The sequence below is a fragment of the Primulina eburnea genome, unplaced genomic scaffold (assembly GCF_022965805.1).
Source record: "Primulina eburnea isolate SZY01 unplaced genomic scaffold, ASM2296580v1 ctg842, whole genome shotgun sequence".
In the NCBI taxonomy this organism is placed as follows: domain Eukaryota; kingdom Viridiplantae; phylum Streptophyta; class Magnoliopsida; order Lamiales; family Gesneriaceae; genus Primulina; species Primulina eburnea.
In genome coordinates, this window is record NW_027331609.1 from 1,308 (window position 1) to 17,418 (window position 16,111).

Here is a 16,111-nt window from a genome sequence, read left to right on the forward strand (position 1 = left end):
GTCAGATCCATCAAATTTCACTGCGAAGAACTACAATAATGTGTGTGAAGTTTATAGCTTATATTTTCATTGTCAAAATTCTTTTCCATAAAAATATAATAGAAAAAAGTGGGAAAATAGAGTGTTGTTTTGAATGTTTTATATATATATATATATATTTAGATAACTAACATTTAAAAATATGTTCTATTTAGATATATGTGTAATAAAAGAGTTACTTTGGAGAGAGTTCAAAAAAGTTTTATGGTTTATGCATAAGTTTTTAGGTTTGCTACCTTTGCTATGACAAGCGAGCAAACTTGGGCTGCCACACATCGATTTGGTATTTAAAGAATTCGCTGGTGAACCCAAGTTGGTGATTTATTGTTAAATTTTAATCGTGAATTATTTAGTTCTTGCCATATTGATAAGTTGTTTTGATACTGGGTGAGAAAATTGAAGATAAAGCATTCTAGATTTGATAAAAAGGTTGTTTGAATGTAAGATAGTCAACATTGAATTGGGTGGGGTTTGTTTAGGCAGGGGTCTGCCTCAAGAATCTGCCTTGAGTTCGATGTTGATCAATGTTTAATTTAATTGGTTTGATAAGGAAGTTCAAGAATTACTATTAAACACGAATAAAGAGATTCCTAAGTTCGTGGAAAATGATCTTGTATCGGCTGAAAGAGATTCAGACCATGTTTTTATTATAAGCCATTGAAGATTTATGATGTCCGATTATTGGATGAGATATTGATTGTTACTTCAGGAACAAAGATTGATGGCTTTAGAATTGAAAGTACAGTAGTGAAGTATTGAACGTGATTTGGATTTGAGAGTGGATAAACTACAACGGTCATTCATAGCGCGGTCACTACAAAAAAAGGAAGGGTGCGACGGTTTTTAATAAAACCGTCGCTATTATAGCGACGTTTTTTTCCTAAACCGTCGCTATAGAGCGACGGTTTTAAAATCATCGCTATTAAATTTAGCGACATTTTACTAACACCGTCGCTAAGCGACGTTTTATTAAAACCGTCGCTATTATAGCGACGTTTTTTTCATCAACCGTCTCTAATATGCGGCATTCCACAAACCGTCGCCTATTGCGACGGTCTTGTATTCTATTCTACTACCCGTCGCTAAATATAGCGACGGGTTTTTAAAACCGTCGCTAATATAACGACGTTTTTGTATAAAACCGTCGCTTAATATTAAACGGTTTTCTTAAAACCGTCGCAAAAATAGGCGACGTCTTCTTCCAAAAACCGTCGCTATAAGCGACGGGAGTTGAAAAACCGTCGGTTCTAGAATACGACGTAGCCTCCGGTGACGGATCGCGAAACCATCGTTAAAACCGTCGCCTTACCCTTTTCATTATCTAAATAATAATTCCAAACTATAACAAAAGAATCATTAATATTTTCAATATCAATCTTCATAGTTTAATCTAGAAATTAATGAAACTCTAATCAAATAATTGCATGCACAATGATATTAGTATTATTAAACATTAAGAGACCTGAAGTAATTAAATTTAATGTCATTATCTAATTTTTATGTAACAAAAATCAGCTCAAACAAATGATAAAATATTTTATTTTGTTTAATAAAAAATATCGCCAAAGCCTATTTTTATAAAATTTGTCGTTCGTCTATAATTATCATATGCTAATAAATATTTCATTATGTTTATAAACCAAATTAATCTTTTAAAATATGATATCATTTCTAACAATTTCTTAAATTTGAAATAATAAAATACTATCATATTTAAGTAATTATTCTAGTTAATTATAAGAAAATCATATAAAAATTATTTCTAAATTTTTTAATATAATATCAAGATTTTGTTTTTTTTTATTTATGTGATATCATAATTTTGTGTGTTGTGTGTGAATTTGTATACTCAATCAGGAGTAGGTCTCTTGTGAGACGATCTCACGAATCTTTATCTGTGAGACGGGTCAACCTTACCGATATTAACAATAAAAAATAATACTCTTAGCATAAGAAGTAATATTTTTCATGGAAGATCCAAATAAGAGATCCATCTCACAAAATACGATTCGTGATATCGTCTCACATAAGTTTTTACACTCAATCCGGAAGCCAATTTGCATGATTGAATTTTAGTTAATTTAGAATAATTTTTTTGCCACAATATAAAATACTTTTCATCAAATCAAGATTCTTTGCATTGGTGTCTCCTTTAAACCCTAAGCCTTCACCGCTTTCCACAGGCGAGTCTTCTGTGCTTAATAATTATTTTGAATTTGGTGTAAATACGAAAAAAATCCGTTGTTTTTTCCTGTACCGATAATCTTCGCTGTTTCACCGTTAAATTATTTCAACTCAAGATTTTTGTTAGCCCTTTATGTTTTCTGTAGTGGTTTTTGCCTTTCTGAAGTGCGTAAATTGATTTTAAAGTTCTGTGAATTTTTTTTTGCTAGCATAAAGATGTCGTCTTTAAGGAATGCTATTCCAAGAAAAGCTCACAAGGAGCGCGCTCAGCCGTAAGTGTGATTATTTTTTGGGGCCATTAATTTATTTATTGCCCGTTTTGAAATATTTTGACGTATATTTCTGGTTCACTCAATTGATGATTTGTTGTGTGTACCAGGTATTTGAGAAGGAAATTTGGGCTGCTCGAAAAACATAAAGATTATGTCATTCGTGCACGAGCCTATCACCAGAAAGAGCAGACTTTACTGTTAATTTCTACTACCCTGCGTCTTGTTGGTTTTGGTAGCATTTTATGAACGAAATTTGGCGAGTTCTTATTTTATGGTAAGTCGCTTCTGCGTGTTTATAAAAGAAACTTAAGGAAAAAGCAGCATTGAGGAACCCAGATATAACGGCCTAGAAATCCTTACTTGAAAATTTGCGGAAAAATTAAAATTTTTCTTTTTAAAATAATCAAAATTGCCTCATTCACAAAGTCAACTGATAAATCAAATTTAAATGTTCAAAATAGCAGCAGAAGAAATTATTACTCGCCAAAATAACCAGTTAAAGTATTCAACAACTGATTAAATTTTGAGCATAAAAAAATGGCAAGTGCTGTAAATGAGGTCCTCGGGTGCCACTACTGCCGACCCAAGCTAGCTCACTGGTCCCCCGCCCTCGGCCCCGACATCATCAGTACCTACAACAATCAAGTCTAGTGAGCCTAAAGACTCAGCATGCATATATTGTAAATAACGAGTAAATAATATAGTAAAATTTGCATGGGAGTAAAAATATCATGTCCTGAGGCATAATGTGAAAATAACTTATCATGAGCAATTATAAAATATCATGTCATGAGGCATAATGTGAAAATAACTTATCATGAGCAATTATAATACGTGCATAACTGAACTGAAAATCGTAGTGAAAATGTTTGCTCCTTGGAGCCCTGTACTGAAATAGCATGTAAAAGTTCTGTTGAGATTATGGTCTACGCAAGTGGCCCCTGAACTGAACTGACCGATAACTGGCGACCGGACCGGTAACTTGCGACCGGGTTTAGTAATGTTTCTCTGATCAGACTAATGCCACAGTATACTGGGTGAAACTGAACTGAACTGACCGGTAACTGGCGACCGGACCGGTAACTGGCGACCGGATTTAGTAATGCTCCCATGACCGGTAACTGGCGACCGTGTGAAGTAATAATCCCATGATAGTAAAGTGGCCACAAGCAATATCGCATAAATCTCAAAATGAATATTTTGCACGTGATATAATTAAATAACATCATTAAATATGAACAATTTCGATCTTCTTGCATTAAAATCATGTACTTGCGATATTTAAAAATATCTATATGGCTTGATTGAAGAGTGAAAGAGGATATAAACATGCCTTGGTTTGTTTTGACAGAAAACAAACGAAATAACGACGCGGCGTGGCGGAGACGGAGTGGTCTTCACTTTCTCACTTTTTCTCTCTTAATTCCTTTAAACCAAACATGCACCATAATTATTATAATAGCGTAAAAATCGTAAACGTGATGCATGAACATTTAAAAATATCATGATTTGTGCTCAGGGCGCTGTCAGGACCAACATCTCATCCCAGGTGCAAATGACCATTTTGCCCCTAGGCGTAAAATTCCTTATAAACACCCTTGCTAGGCTCAAGACCGAACTCACCAAGACCTCCTGGACCAGCCCTAGCTGCCTTACTGACCTAGAAACCTGCCCACGCAAAGCACTAGATGAACCTCTCCAAAACAAGTTACCCGATTCCCCTTCAACTAAACCCCATTCGATCTGCTCATGGACCGATACAAGCTGTTCCAGCCCTTAACCCACCTCTCCTAGACCTCGACTGGACCCTCATGGACAGCACCTAGTTCTGGTTCAGCCCCTTTTTCAGCGGAGTCTACTCTGCCTTGCACCATACCTCTCGAAACCCTTACCACCCAAGAACACCACCTCTCGGCCCTTCATTCTATAACAATCAGCAACAAATTTAATCTCCAAAACAACATCATGACACCATGTTCAGCCCCTTAACAACCAAAACCCGCAGCCCCTTGCACAACATACGAAGAAAAATGAGTTGGTGAAGAGAAACGCAAAGATTTGAACAAAACCGAAGCCTTACCATGCTATGTGTTGGATCGAAATATCTATGCAAATAACACATAAATTAAAAAGTATTTAGCATGTATGAAGCAGAAATGAAAGTACATGGCATGCCTGATGATTTGTGCCAAAAAGCTCGAAGGAAATGCACGCCCGAGGTGTGGGAAGAGCTTGAGTTTGGAGGAAAAGAAGGAACCGACAATTCTTTAATTTTCTGCTGCACTCACTAGAAGGACCACTGATTGGAGGGAAGTGTCGGTTGGTACACAATTAATAGGTTTAGGAATACTTAGAGTAGTAGTAAAATAATAATCAATAATACTTATGGGCCCTAAATTGGTTTAATTAAAAGCTTAAAAGAGTTTTAAGTCCAACGAGCTTAAAAGTTGGCTCATTAAAAACAAACACACTCCTGAAAAATATTTCGTGTTGGAAAGTTTTTGAAAATATTAGTCGAACCCTCAAAAAGTCCCCCGATTCGATAAATTTTACGTACCGTTAAAAATTAAAATCCTGCGGGTAAAAATATCCAATAAATCCCAATTCTTGAAAAATACTTTTAAAACATCTTATATTAATTAATAAAAATTAATAATGTAATTAAAATAATTTTCTTTAAAATTTCCCGGCCTCCGCTCCTCGTTCGTGCACAAAATTAAACATAAATATCATAGTGCAAGAACTTTTAAAATTTCTTGAATTAAATCCTATCATGAAATAATAATGCATAAAATACATAAAAATAATAAACACAATTTAATAAAATACACATACATTTATGCTTTTAAAAAAATATAATAAAATACCAAAGAATTTAATAATTTGCATGTATGCCAACTTTTTAAAATATATTTACTAACGTGCTAAATTACCCCTTCTTAAATAATTCTTTATTAATGTATCTCAATACTCCATCTCCAGTCCAACCTCACTTATTTAACTGAAAAGATAACAATTAAACTACTGCGTAAAATAAATAAATTTATAGAAAAGAATTTAAATACTCATACAATAAAAATCATTTTAATTTAAATACTAGAATTGTGCATGGCTTATACGTAGCCTAATTTACGGGTTCTACAACCCTTTACCCCTTAAAAGAAATTTCGTCCCCGAAATTCGCTTATCCTTGATAAACAAAAAAGTTTAGACTCTCAATTCTAGAATCCTAATAATCCACGCTTCCGATGCGCTAATCTGATAAGATAAATATTAAGCTGTCCTTACGTCTCCTCAATCATAAATAAATTTGTCTACCAAAATCCTTGTTTGTGAATCGCAACTTAAAACAACTTATGGTGACTTAGTTCTATTCAACTATAGCCCCAAATTTTAACTTATCTCACGATTCCTCCTTCTAGAAATGGATGTCCGAACTTATCGCACCTTACTTTTCTTATACTATACTCGTAATATTCATCGACCTATTATATTAGCATTTATGCAGTTTGACTTAAGAAATCTTTGTACTAAAATTTATTGATCGACTTCTATTCTCAGTAGAACGCTTAAAGGTTAAACCTTATGTCACCCTCATAGTAGTACTAGCCTAGAATCTTTGAACCGAATATTTATCTTACGGCACCAAACTTACGTAACTTATTATTTACAAGAGCATCCCGGATGTGAAATTGTCGTAAATCTTAAACTTCGAATAACGTTAATCCATAAGAGCTCAATTATACAACATCGACCTATTACCTTAATAATAACACTTCTAGCAACAATTACCTGCTCAAACTATCCTCTTCCCAATTACAATATAGTTGAGGCCTAGAACTCTGGACTTCCTTATTGGAACAAGTGTCGCATTCTTATATGTCCTTAATGCTTACTTAATTCTAGCATATAAACTTAATAAGTTAGCACATGGTAGCAATAGACTAACTTTACTAAATCAATTTCACTTATAACCCATAGAATTCTAGAATCCCTATATCAAGCTTTTAGATTTCTTACTTGATAAAAAAAATCTTAATAGTAATCAATTGATAACTTATATTGAACACAACTAATTCTCTTTTGTTTTTATTTCACCCAAAATTTCCGTATGAGCAAATATCCCATAAATTTGAAATTAAAATTTACCTAATCCAAATAGCTTTGAATAATTCCAATACACATATCCGTTTAGTCCCAAATTTGTTAATGACTTCCAAAATTTCTCAAGACAAGGTGTCTACCTCACCCCTTACATGCGTCTATCAATTAAACTAACCATCATCGTACCCAACTTTCCTAAAAATTTTAAATTCTCACAAGGTATAATCTTAACTGTTAAGATCATGACTAAAACTTACGACACATCAAACTTATGTTCCCAAAAATAACTCAATGTTTATCCTTATAACTTAACTAACCGATCAAATTTACCTTAAATCGTCATCACTTTAAATTCTTGATTTGCCACAACATTATTTCACTAACGTTTAAACTTTCACGCCTAAGATTGATTCATCTTACAATGTCCTTGGTTACCATTCATTATAACATTATAACCCAAATATCTAAATATTCTATATTTCCTTCGAGCCTAAATACCCGAAAATTCCTACCATTTAAACCGTTCAATTCTCACTTACTACTAAATAAGTTCTCAAATTTTTTTAAAAAAAAATTGTAAAAATTAATTCTTACTTTCCTCGAATATCATCAAATTTTTCCCTAAATCTCGAAAATTCCATAATTACCCATGAGTCCTCAGTATTCTCAATTTCATTTTATAGATTTCCCGTATCATAAGGTTCAATAGTCTTAAGTTTATTAAACCCAAAATTAATTCCCATAACACGTCTTACATTTCTATAAATACTTAAAATTCCAATTCATCAAAAGTTCGCATTTAATCCTTAAAATTTTTCAAAATTGCAATCTGACCCTTACAGTTCTCCAAATTTACATTTTGGCCCTACAACTCTTCGAAATTTGCATCATTGTCCCCATAAAATTTTCCATCTTTACCTCATTAAACTTTTAGATTCTCGAACTCGAAATTCAATCCCAAAATTTGGTAAATTCAAAAATAGTCACTTAGAATTTTATTTTTTTGAACTTAGGTCCTCAAATCATTGGTTATTACAATTAGGTCCTTAAAATTCTCAACTCCTGCAATTCAATCCTCAAATCCAACTATGTCGAGCATGCATCCTAAATAAATTCTCATAATTAATCTTACATTTCCATAGATACTTAAAATCCTCAAATTGTACATTTATAATCTTACAGATTGTCGTAGTCTTCGAATCGCTATTGCTTATATGAAATCCTCAAAAATTTACTCGACTAGCAACCAAGAACCATTAATAATTTCTTAGAAATTCTACAAGTCTCAAAAGCATTCATAATTTTTAAGTTTAACTTATGACCCATAAGTAGAACATCAGTACTACTAACCCAAAAATTAATATAGTCAAATAATTTACGACCTCTCCTAATGCCCAATAGCGAAATTCTTATTTATGTCCGATGGGGGTGGAGGTGCATTTCCCTCCTGCCTCTGATTCTCACCGTCCTCATGACGGTGCTCATCATTTCTCGTGCGCTCAAGGATGCGTCTAGGAGGCATACTGTTCCATACATAACCCAAACGTAACCAACATGCATAATTCCATAATTTACTTTAAATAAACACTGAAATAATTAAAGAATCTCAATGTAAAACATTTCATGGAAGCATGCTGTCAAAATAATTCATGCTTTAAATAAAATGCTGAAATGTAAAACTTACAGACCGAAGACGTGGCTTCGTGAGCTTCTCGTGGTCAGTAGTAGTGTAACCCTTTACAAGAACATAGGCTCTGATACCAACTATAACGGCCTAGAAATCCTTACTTGAAAATTTACGGAAAAATTAAAATGTTTATTTTTAAAATAATCAAAATTGCCTCATTCACAACTGATAAATTAAATTTAAATGTTCAAAATAGTAGCAGAAGAAATTATTACTCGCCAAAATAACCAGTTAAAGTATTCAACAACTGATAAAATTTTGAGCATAAAAAAATGGCAAGTGCTGTAAATGAGGTCCTCGGGTGCCACTACTGCCGACCCAAGCTAGCTCACTGGTCCCCCGCCCTCGGCCCCGACATCATCAGTACCTAAAACAATCAAGTCTAGTGAGCCTAAAGACTCAGCATGCATATATTGTAAATAACGAGTAAATAATATAGTAAAATTTGCATGGGAGTAAAAATATCATGTCATGAGGCATAATGTGAAAATAACTTATCATGAGCAATTATAAAATATCATGTCATGAGGCATAATGTGAAAATAACTTATCATGAACAATTATAATACGTGCATAACTGAACTGAAAATCGTAGTGAAAATGTTTGCTCCTTGGAGCCCTGTACTGAAATAACATGTAAAAGTTTTCTGTTGAGATTATGGTCTACGCAAGTGACCCCTGAACTGAACTGACCGGTAACTGGCGATCGGGTTTAGTAATGTTTCTCTGGTCAGACTAATGCCACAGTATACTGGGTGAAACTGAACTGAACTGACCGGTAACTGGCGACCGGACCGGTAACTGGCGATCGGATTTAGTAATGCTCCCATGACCGGTAACTGGTGACCGGGTGAAGTAATAATCCCATGATAGTAAAGTGGCCACAAGCAATATTGCATAAATTTCAAAATGAATATTTTGCACGTGATATAATTAAATAACATCATTAAATATGAACAATTTTGATCTTCTTGCATTAAAATCATGTACTTGTGATATTTAAAAATATCTATATGGCTTGATTGAAGAGTGAAAGAGGATATAAACATGCCTTGGTTTTTTTTGACAAAAAACAAACGAAATAACGACGCGGCATGGCGGAGACGGAGTGCTCTTCACTTTCTCACTTTTTCTCTCTTAATTCCTTTAAACCAAGCATGCACCATAATTATTATAATAGCGTAAAAATCGTAAACGTGATGCATGAACATTTAAAAATATCATGATTTGTGCTCAGGGCGCTGCTAGGACCAAAATCTCACCCCAGGTGAAAAATGACCATTTTGCCCCTGGAAACCCAAAAATTACCATTTTGCCCCTAGACGTAAAATTCCATGATTTTGACCTTTTCTTAATTCCATTGACTCTGACATGTCCCAAATAATTATTTAAGCCTATAAGAATTTTACCATAATTTTATTTGGTTTAAATCGATGATTTTTAAATTAATCCTTAAATACAACATAATAATGCGCTTTAATCCCGAATTAAATCAAACCTTAGCATAAAGTTCCCAAATTAAAAACATGAACTTCTAATAATTATCTGAGCTTAAATATAATTTTCCATAATTTTACTAAACTTAAATCTAGGCGTTTCAATTAATTCTTTAATTAATGTTTCGTGCGGTGACTAAATCTCGGATTAATCCAAAACTCATTATTTTGATCCGAAACTTACCAAACTCCTTAAAATGTCCCAAAACATTATTAAAAGCATTCCTAGATGTAAACTGGAGCCCATTTCGTAACTTAAACGAATTGTTTTAAAACTTGAATCGGGGTCCCGGTTTTAACCCGAATTGACTCGAAACTTAACCGAATTTTTCCCCAACTTTTACCACACCTAATACACTCATTTACAGCCTTAAAATCATCCAAACCAACCCTCTAAACCTTCGAGCATGACTTTGGACAGTGGCTGGAAAAAATTCCGCAATCCTCATTGGAACTCCTAGGCAACTAAGCTTGAGTATATTGGTCCCAACTACCGAGCCGACAAGTGAAGCACCTTATAAACACCCTTGCTGGGCTCAAGACCGAACTCACCAAGACCTCCTGGACCAGCCCTAGCTGCCTTACTGACCTAGAAACCTGCCCACGCAAAGCACTAGATGAACCTCTCCAAAACAAGTTACCTGATTCCCCTTCAACTAAACCCCATTCGATCTGCTCCTGGACCGAGACCAGCTGTTCCAGCCCTTAACCCACCTCTCCTAGACCTCGACTGGACCCTCATGTACAGCACCTAGTTCTGGTTCAGCCCCTTAGTTCAACTGGTACCAGGATTGCTGCCAAGATCTATATAAGTCCAGGAGGTCTTGGGTTCTAATCCTAGGGAGGTAAAAGCTCCAGTGCCTGGGCTGGAGAAGTTCTATGAGTAATGGGTAATAGGATAACCGAGAGGGGACTTAAGCACAATCGGGAACAACCCATGTGAATTACACCAGATGAATTTTACTTCAAGATGATTAAAACAAAAACTGTTGGCGGAGTCCATAAACCTGAGTAAGCTGGAAAATTTTATTTTTATGAGGTTATATGTTCTCTTTTGAGGATATTTATTTGAGTGTAATTTGAATATTAGCTGTTGAGTGTGGATTTTGTAAAGGAGCCAGGCTAATAAGTACATTAACGAAGAGCTGATGTTGATGAAGACCCAAGACATTGGATATATTTTGCAGAAGCTTCAAACTGAAAAAAAAGGTTTTATTTTAGAGTTTCTGGTTTTTTTGGTCTCGGATTCTCAAGATAGCTGTCATGCAGGATCTTTATTCTGAAATTTAACTTTTTGGATGAAAAAAATTGAAAGACTTAATGGTATGCTGCATTCTCTTGACAATCAGTCATCATCCAAACATGTTTATTATGCCGACAACAGGTGAGTGATCAAGCCCTTTTTCTGCTGATTCTTGATAGTTTTCATACCCATTTTTTAGAGTAGTCAATTTCATGTTATAACAGTTATGTCACCACCAAAGTTTATTCTTTTCTCATTATTAGATATGGTCGCTTCTGATAGCTCAATTAATTTATTTCTTCAAAGTCATTTTATTCCCTTCTGCTTTAGAAAGAACGTCTAATATGTAATCTAGGCAATTAAGATAAAACTATCCGAAGGCCAATTTCAAAAGTTCAATGACCAAGGGGCAATGAGAATGTCATCTCTGGAACTTTTGTTTGAATCACTTGAATTCCATGTTTACACTTGTGTGTCTGCAAATGCCAGATTTTTTTTTCATCCAGGACAGTGATTTGGTGGTAATGTACTGGTCACACAAAGTATTAATGCATAAAATGGTGCAGGGCAAATATTGCTCAGTAGTATAGCATTTTGATTTTAGTAGATATTTTTGTGATTCATGAAGTATGTTGGCTGGCTGTTGATTCTCTTTATAGGGAGGAGGCAAGAGAAGTAATCAAAAAAGTTTCAGAACAAGGGAACCTATCAGCTTTTAAAGACTTGCCTAAAGTTATTTTGAGGTACTGAAAGCTATTTTTTTTAGTCAATTGCCTCCTACAAAATTGGATTGCCAGGTTGATAACCTGTCTCTACTTGCCTCCCCACAATTAAGATCCCTACCGAGTACCGAATGATATCATTACCGTCAATCCATAAGCTATATTGCAAAAACGAAGTGGACTACAAATTTTCCTTGACAATCAGAAATAATTTGCTTTAGTCTGCATGTCCTCACAGCTCTTTCATTTGTCTCTTCACCACCCATACTTTACCCCCTTTAAGTTATCAATACCTCACTTGTTGATTGAATATAGTGATATTTGGCGCCTTGTCATAATATCTTATTTTTCTTATTGAATTTAGTTTTCAATTTCTACTTCTTTGGTATTCCCTGCTATTGTTCGAGTTTTCTCTTCAAAAACTTTTTTGATTTGTTGGTCACAAATATATACCAATTGGGAATATCAATCGCATGCTATGTGAGTTAATTATAATTCCATTTACGCGTGCATGATATATATTTATGGCCGTGTGTCCTTTTTGTCTTGTCTGGATTTTCTACTTGGCTTCTATTTCTTCCCAGAGATCAATACTATCCCTTCATTGTGAGTGCTGTATCTTTGTATAAATTTTATGGGAATTAGGGGATGATACTTTTCTCCATCATTTATCCTTGCCACTTGACGAACTTTGGTTCAAGAAATTGAATTGATGCACAAGTGCTAGAGCATTTAAACCCAACTGACGTTTCTTGTATCATGAACTACTATCTATCATATTCCCTAAAGGATCTTGCTTGTTGGCAATCGTTGCTTCATTTTCCTAATATTTAATCCTTTTTCTATGCTGTATCTTTCTACTTTGATTTTGGGTATTTAGTTTTATTCCAAATGAGTTTTCTGTTTCTTGTAGAACATAACTTTATCGAATCAAATGGTTGGTTATCTGTCCGCCGTGCACAAATCCTTTTCCTTTTGATGAGTTTTGCTTTGGTTGATTTCCAAATTTCTTTTCAGTCTCTCCTTGGCTTTAGGCCTTCATATTACTTTTGTTTCTCTTCTACATCGAGGAAGTTAGACTAGAATTTGTTGTTGAGGAGTTTAGTTTAATCGTGTATAGAAACACGATCAACATGCAGGAAGACAGATTCTTCATATCGAGAGCTAGATGCTAGAAAAAAACGGTTAAAAGATCTAGAGAAAATATACACGGATATGTCTATGCAGAAAGAGTTACAGGTATCAATATTTCAGAGAGTACGTTATACGCTTCATTTTTTCTTGTTTCGCTGTAGGGTAATCATTTTAATGCATCATTGGTGCAGAAAAGGGGTAAGAAACGCAAACTGCGTGAAGATGAAATGGTTAGTCCCACTTCAAGACCTGTGTATAAATGGCGACAGGAAAGGAAACGTTGAATAGAATACTTATATAACGAAGATTTCTTGAATGAGAACCTGAGGAGGGGACGTGCAACAATATCATGTAGTCATCTGGGAAGCACAATTTTCGTAACTCTGTGAAAACTGCGTGATTTTTTAATCGGAACAACCGTAAACGTTGAAACATAATTTTTCTGTGACTGATGTTGGAAACAAAAGTATACTTCAATGTTTTCATAATCGGATCACCTTCATAACCGGACCGGTGATCGAATCGAAAAACACATGTTGAATTTATGGTGTGAATGAAAATTGTTATATTATATAAAATAATAATATAATATTATAAATAATGAAAAAGATATAGTTACCGATATAGTGATATTTCATGCTTTTAAGTTCCCAAAAATAATCTGCCATTAGAGCAGTCAGATCCGTCAAATTTCACTGCGAAGAACTACAATAATGTGTGTAAAGTTTATAACTTATATTTTCATTGTCGAAATTCTTTTCCATAAAAATATAATAGAAAAAGTGGGAAAATAGAGTGTTGTTTTGAATGTTTTATATATATATATATATATATATATATTTTGAAAACTAAAATTTAAAAATATGTTCTATTTAGATATATGTGTAATAAAAGAGTTACTTTGGAGAGAGTTCAAACAAGTTTTATGGTTTATGCATAATTTTTTGGTTTGCTACCTTTTGCTATGACAAGCGAGAAAACTTGGGCCGCCACACATCGATTTGGTAATTAAAGAATTCGGTGGTGAACCCAAGTTGGTGATTTATTGTTAAATTTTTCGTGGATTATTTTGTTCTGGCCATATTGATAAGTTGTTTTTGATACTGGGTGAGAAAATTGAAGATAAGACATTTCTAGATTTGATAAAAAGGTTGTTTGAATGTAAGATAGTCAACATTGAATTGGGTGGGGTTTGTTTAGGCAGGGGTCTGCCTCAAGAATCTGCCTTGAGTTCGATGTTGATCAATGTTTACTTTAATGGGTTTGATAAGGAAGTTCAAGAATTTCTATTAAACACGAATAAAGAGATTCCTAAGTTCGTGGAAAATGATCTTGTATCGGCTGAAAGATATTCAGACCATGTTTTTTTTATAAGCCATTGAAGATTTATGCTGTCCGATTATTGGATGAGATATTGATTGTTACTTCAGGAACAAAGATTGATGGCTTTAGAATTGAAGAATACAGTAGTGAAGTTATTTGAACGTGATTTGGATTTGAGAGTGGATAAACTCACAACTGTCATTCATAGCGCTGTTCACTACAAAAAAATGGAAGGCGTAGCGACGGTTTTAATAAAACCGTCGCTATTATAGCGACTGTTTTCCTAAACCGTCGCTATATTGCGACGGTTTTTATTAAAACCGTCGTGTATTAAATTTAGCGACAATTTACTTAGCGACTGGTTTATTAAAACCGTCGCTAATATAGCGACGGTTTTTCATCAACCGTCGATAATATTGCGACAATTCCACAAATCGTCGCCCATGTGCGACGGTCTTCTATTCTACCGTCGCTATGTTAGCGACCATTTTCAATCAACCGTTGCTTAATTTTAAAGACGACGGGTTTTATCAAAACAGTCGCTATAGAGCGACAGTTTAAATAAACCGTCGCTATATAGCGACGGTTCAAGCTAAATATAGCAACTGATTTTACGAAACCGTCGCTAAATATAGCGACGGGTTTTTAAAACCGTCGTTAATATTAAGCGACGGTTTTATACAAAACCGTCGCTTAATATTAACGACGGTTTCTTAAAACTGTCGCAAAAATAGCGACGGTCTTCTTCCAAAAAACCGTCGCTATAAGCGACAGGAGTTGAAAACCCGTCGCTTCTAGAATGCGACGCAGCCTCCGGTGACGGATCACGAAACCGTCGTTAAAACCGTCGCCTTACCCTTTTCATTATCTAAATAATAATTCCAAACTATAACAAAAGAATCCTTAATATTTTCAATATCAATCTTCATAGTTTAATCTAAAAATTAATGCAACTCTAATCATATAATTGCATGCACAATGATATTAGTATTATTAAACATTAAGAGACCTGAAGTAATTAAATTTAATGTCATTATCTAATTTTATGTAACAAAAATCAGCACAAACAAATGATAAAATATTTTATTTTGTTTAATAAAAAATATCGCCAAAGCCTATTTTTATAAAATTTGTGGTTCGTCTATAATTATCATATGCTAATAAATATTTCTTTATGTTTATAAACCAAATTAATCTTCTAAAATATGATATCATCTCTAACAATTTCATAAATTTGAAATAATAAAATGCTATCATATTTAAGTAATAATTCTAGTTAATTATAAGAAAATCATATAAAAATTATTTCTAATTTTTTTAATATAATATCAAGATTTTGTTTTTTTATTTATGTGATATCATAATTTTGTGTGTTGTGTGTGAATTTGTATACTCAATCAGGAGTAGGTCTCTTGTGAGATGGTCTTACGAATCTTTATCTGTCAGATGGGTCAACCCTACCGATATTAACAATAAAAAATAATACTCTTAGCATAAAAAGTAATATTTTTCATGGAAGATCCAAATAAGAGATCCATCTCACAAAATACGATTCGTGATATAGTCCCACATGAGTTTTTGCACTCAATCCGGAAGCCAATTTGCATGATAGAATTTTAGTTAATTTAGAATAATTTTTTTGCCACAATATAAAATACTTTTCATCAAATCAAGATTCTCTGCATTGGTGTCTCCTTTAAACCCTAAGCCTTCACCGCTTTCCACAGGCGAGTCTTCTGTGCTTAATAATTATTTTGAATTTGGTGTAAATACGAAAGAAATCCGTTGTTTTTTTTCTGTACCGATAATCTTCGTTGTTTCACGGTTAAATTATTTCAACTCAAGATTTTTGTTAGCCCTTTATGTTTTTTGTAGTGGTTTTTGCCTTTCTGAAGTGCGTAAATTGA

At 33.9% G+C, this 16,111-nt stretch overlaps 1 protein-coding gene across 1 annotated transcript; it reads left to right on the forward strand.

Moving 5' to 3' along the window:
• The first annotated feature begins 2,324 nt into the window (after positions 1 to 2,324).
• On the forward strand, positions 2,325 to 13,210 carry LOC140822458 (probable U3 small nucleolar RNA-associated protein 11). Its single transcript, XM_073183233.1, has 9 exons — positions 2,325 to 2,495; positions 2,603 to 2,691; positions 2,796 to 2,827; positions 10,732 to 10,793; positions 10,897 to 10,986; positions 11,083 to 11,166; positions 11,685 to 11,768; positions 12,887 to 12,986; positions 13,073 to 13,210. The coding sequence occupies exons 1-9, from the start codon at positions 2,440 to 2,442 to the stop codon at positions 13,163 to 13,165; spliced, it is 690 nt and encodes a 229-aa protein (XP_073039334.1). The 5' UTR covers positions 2,325 to 2,439; the 3' UTR covers positions 13,166 to 13,210.
• The last annotated feature ends 2,901 nt before the right edge of the window (positions 13,211 to 16,111 follow it).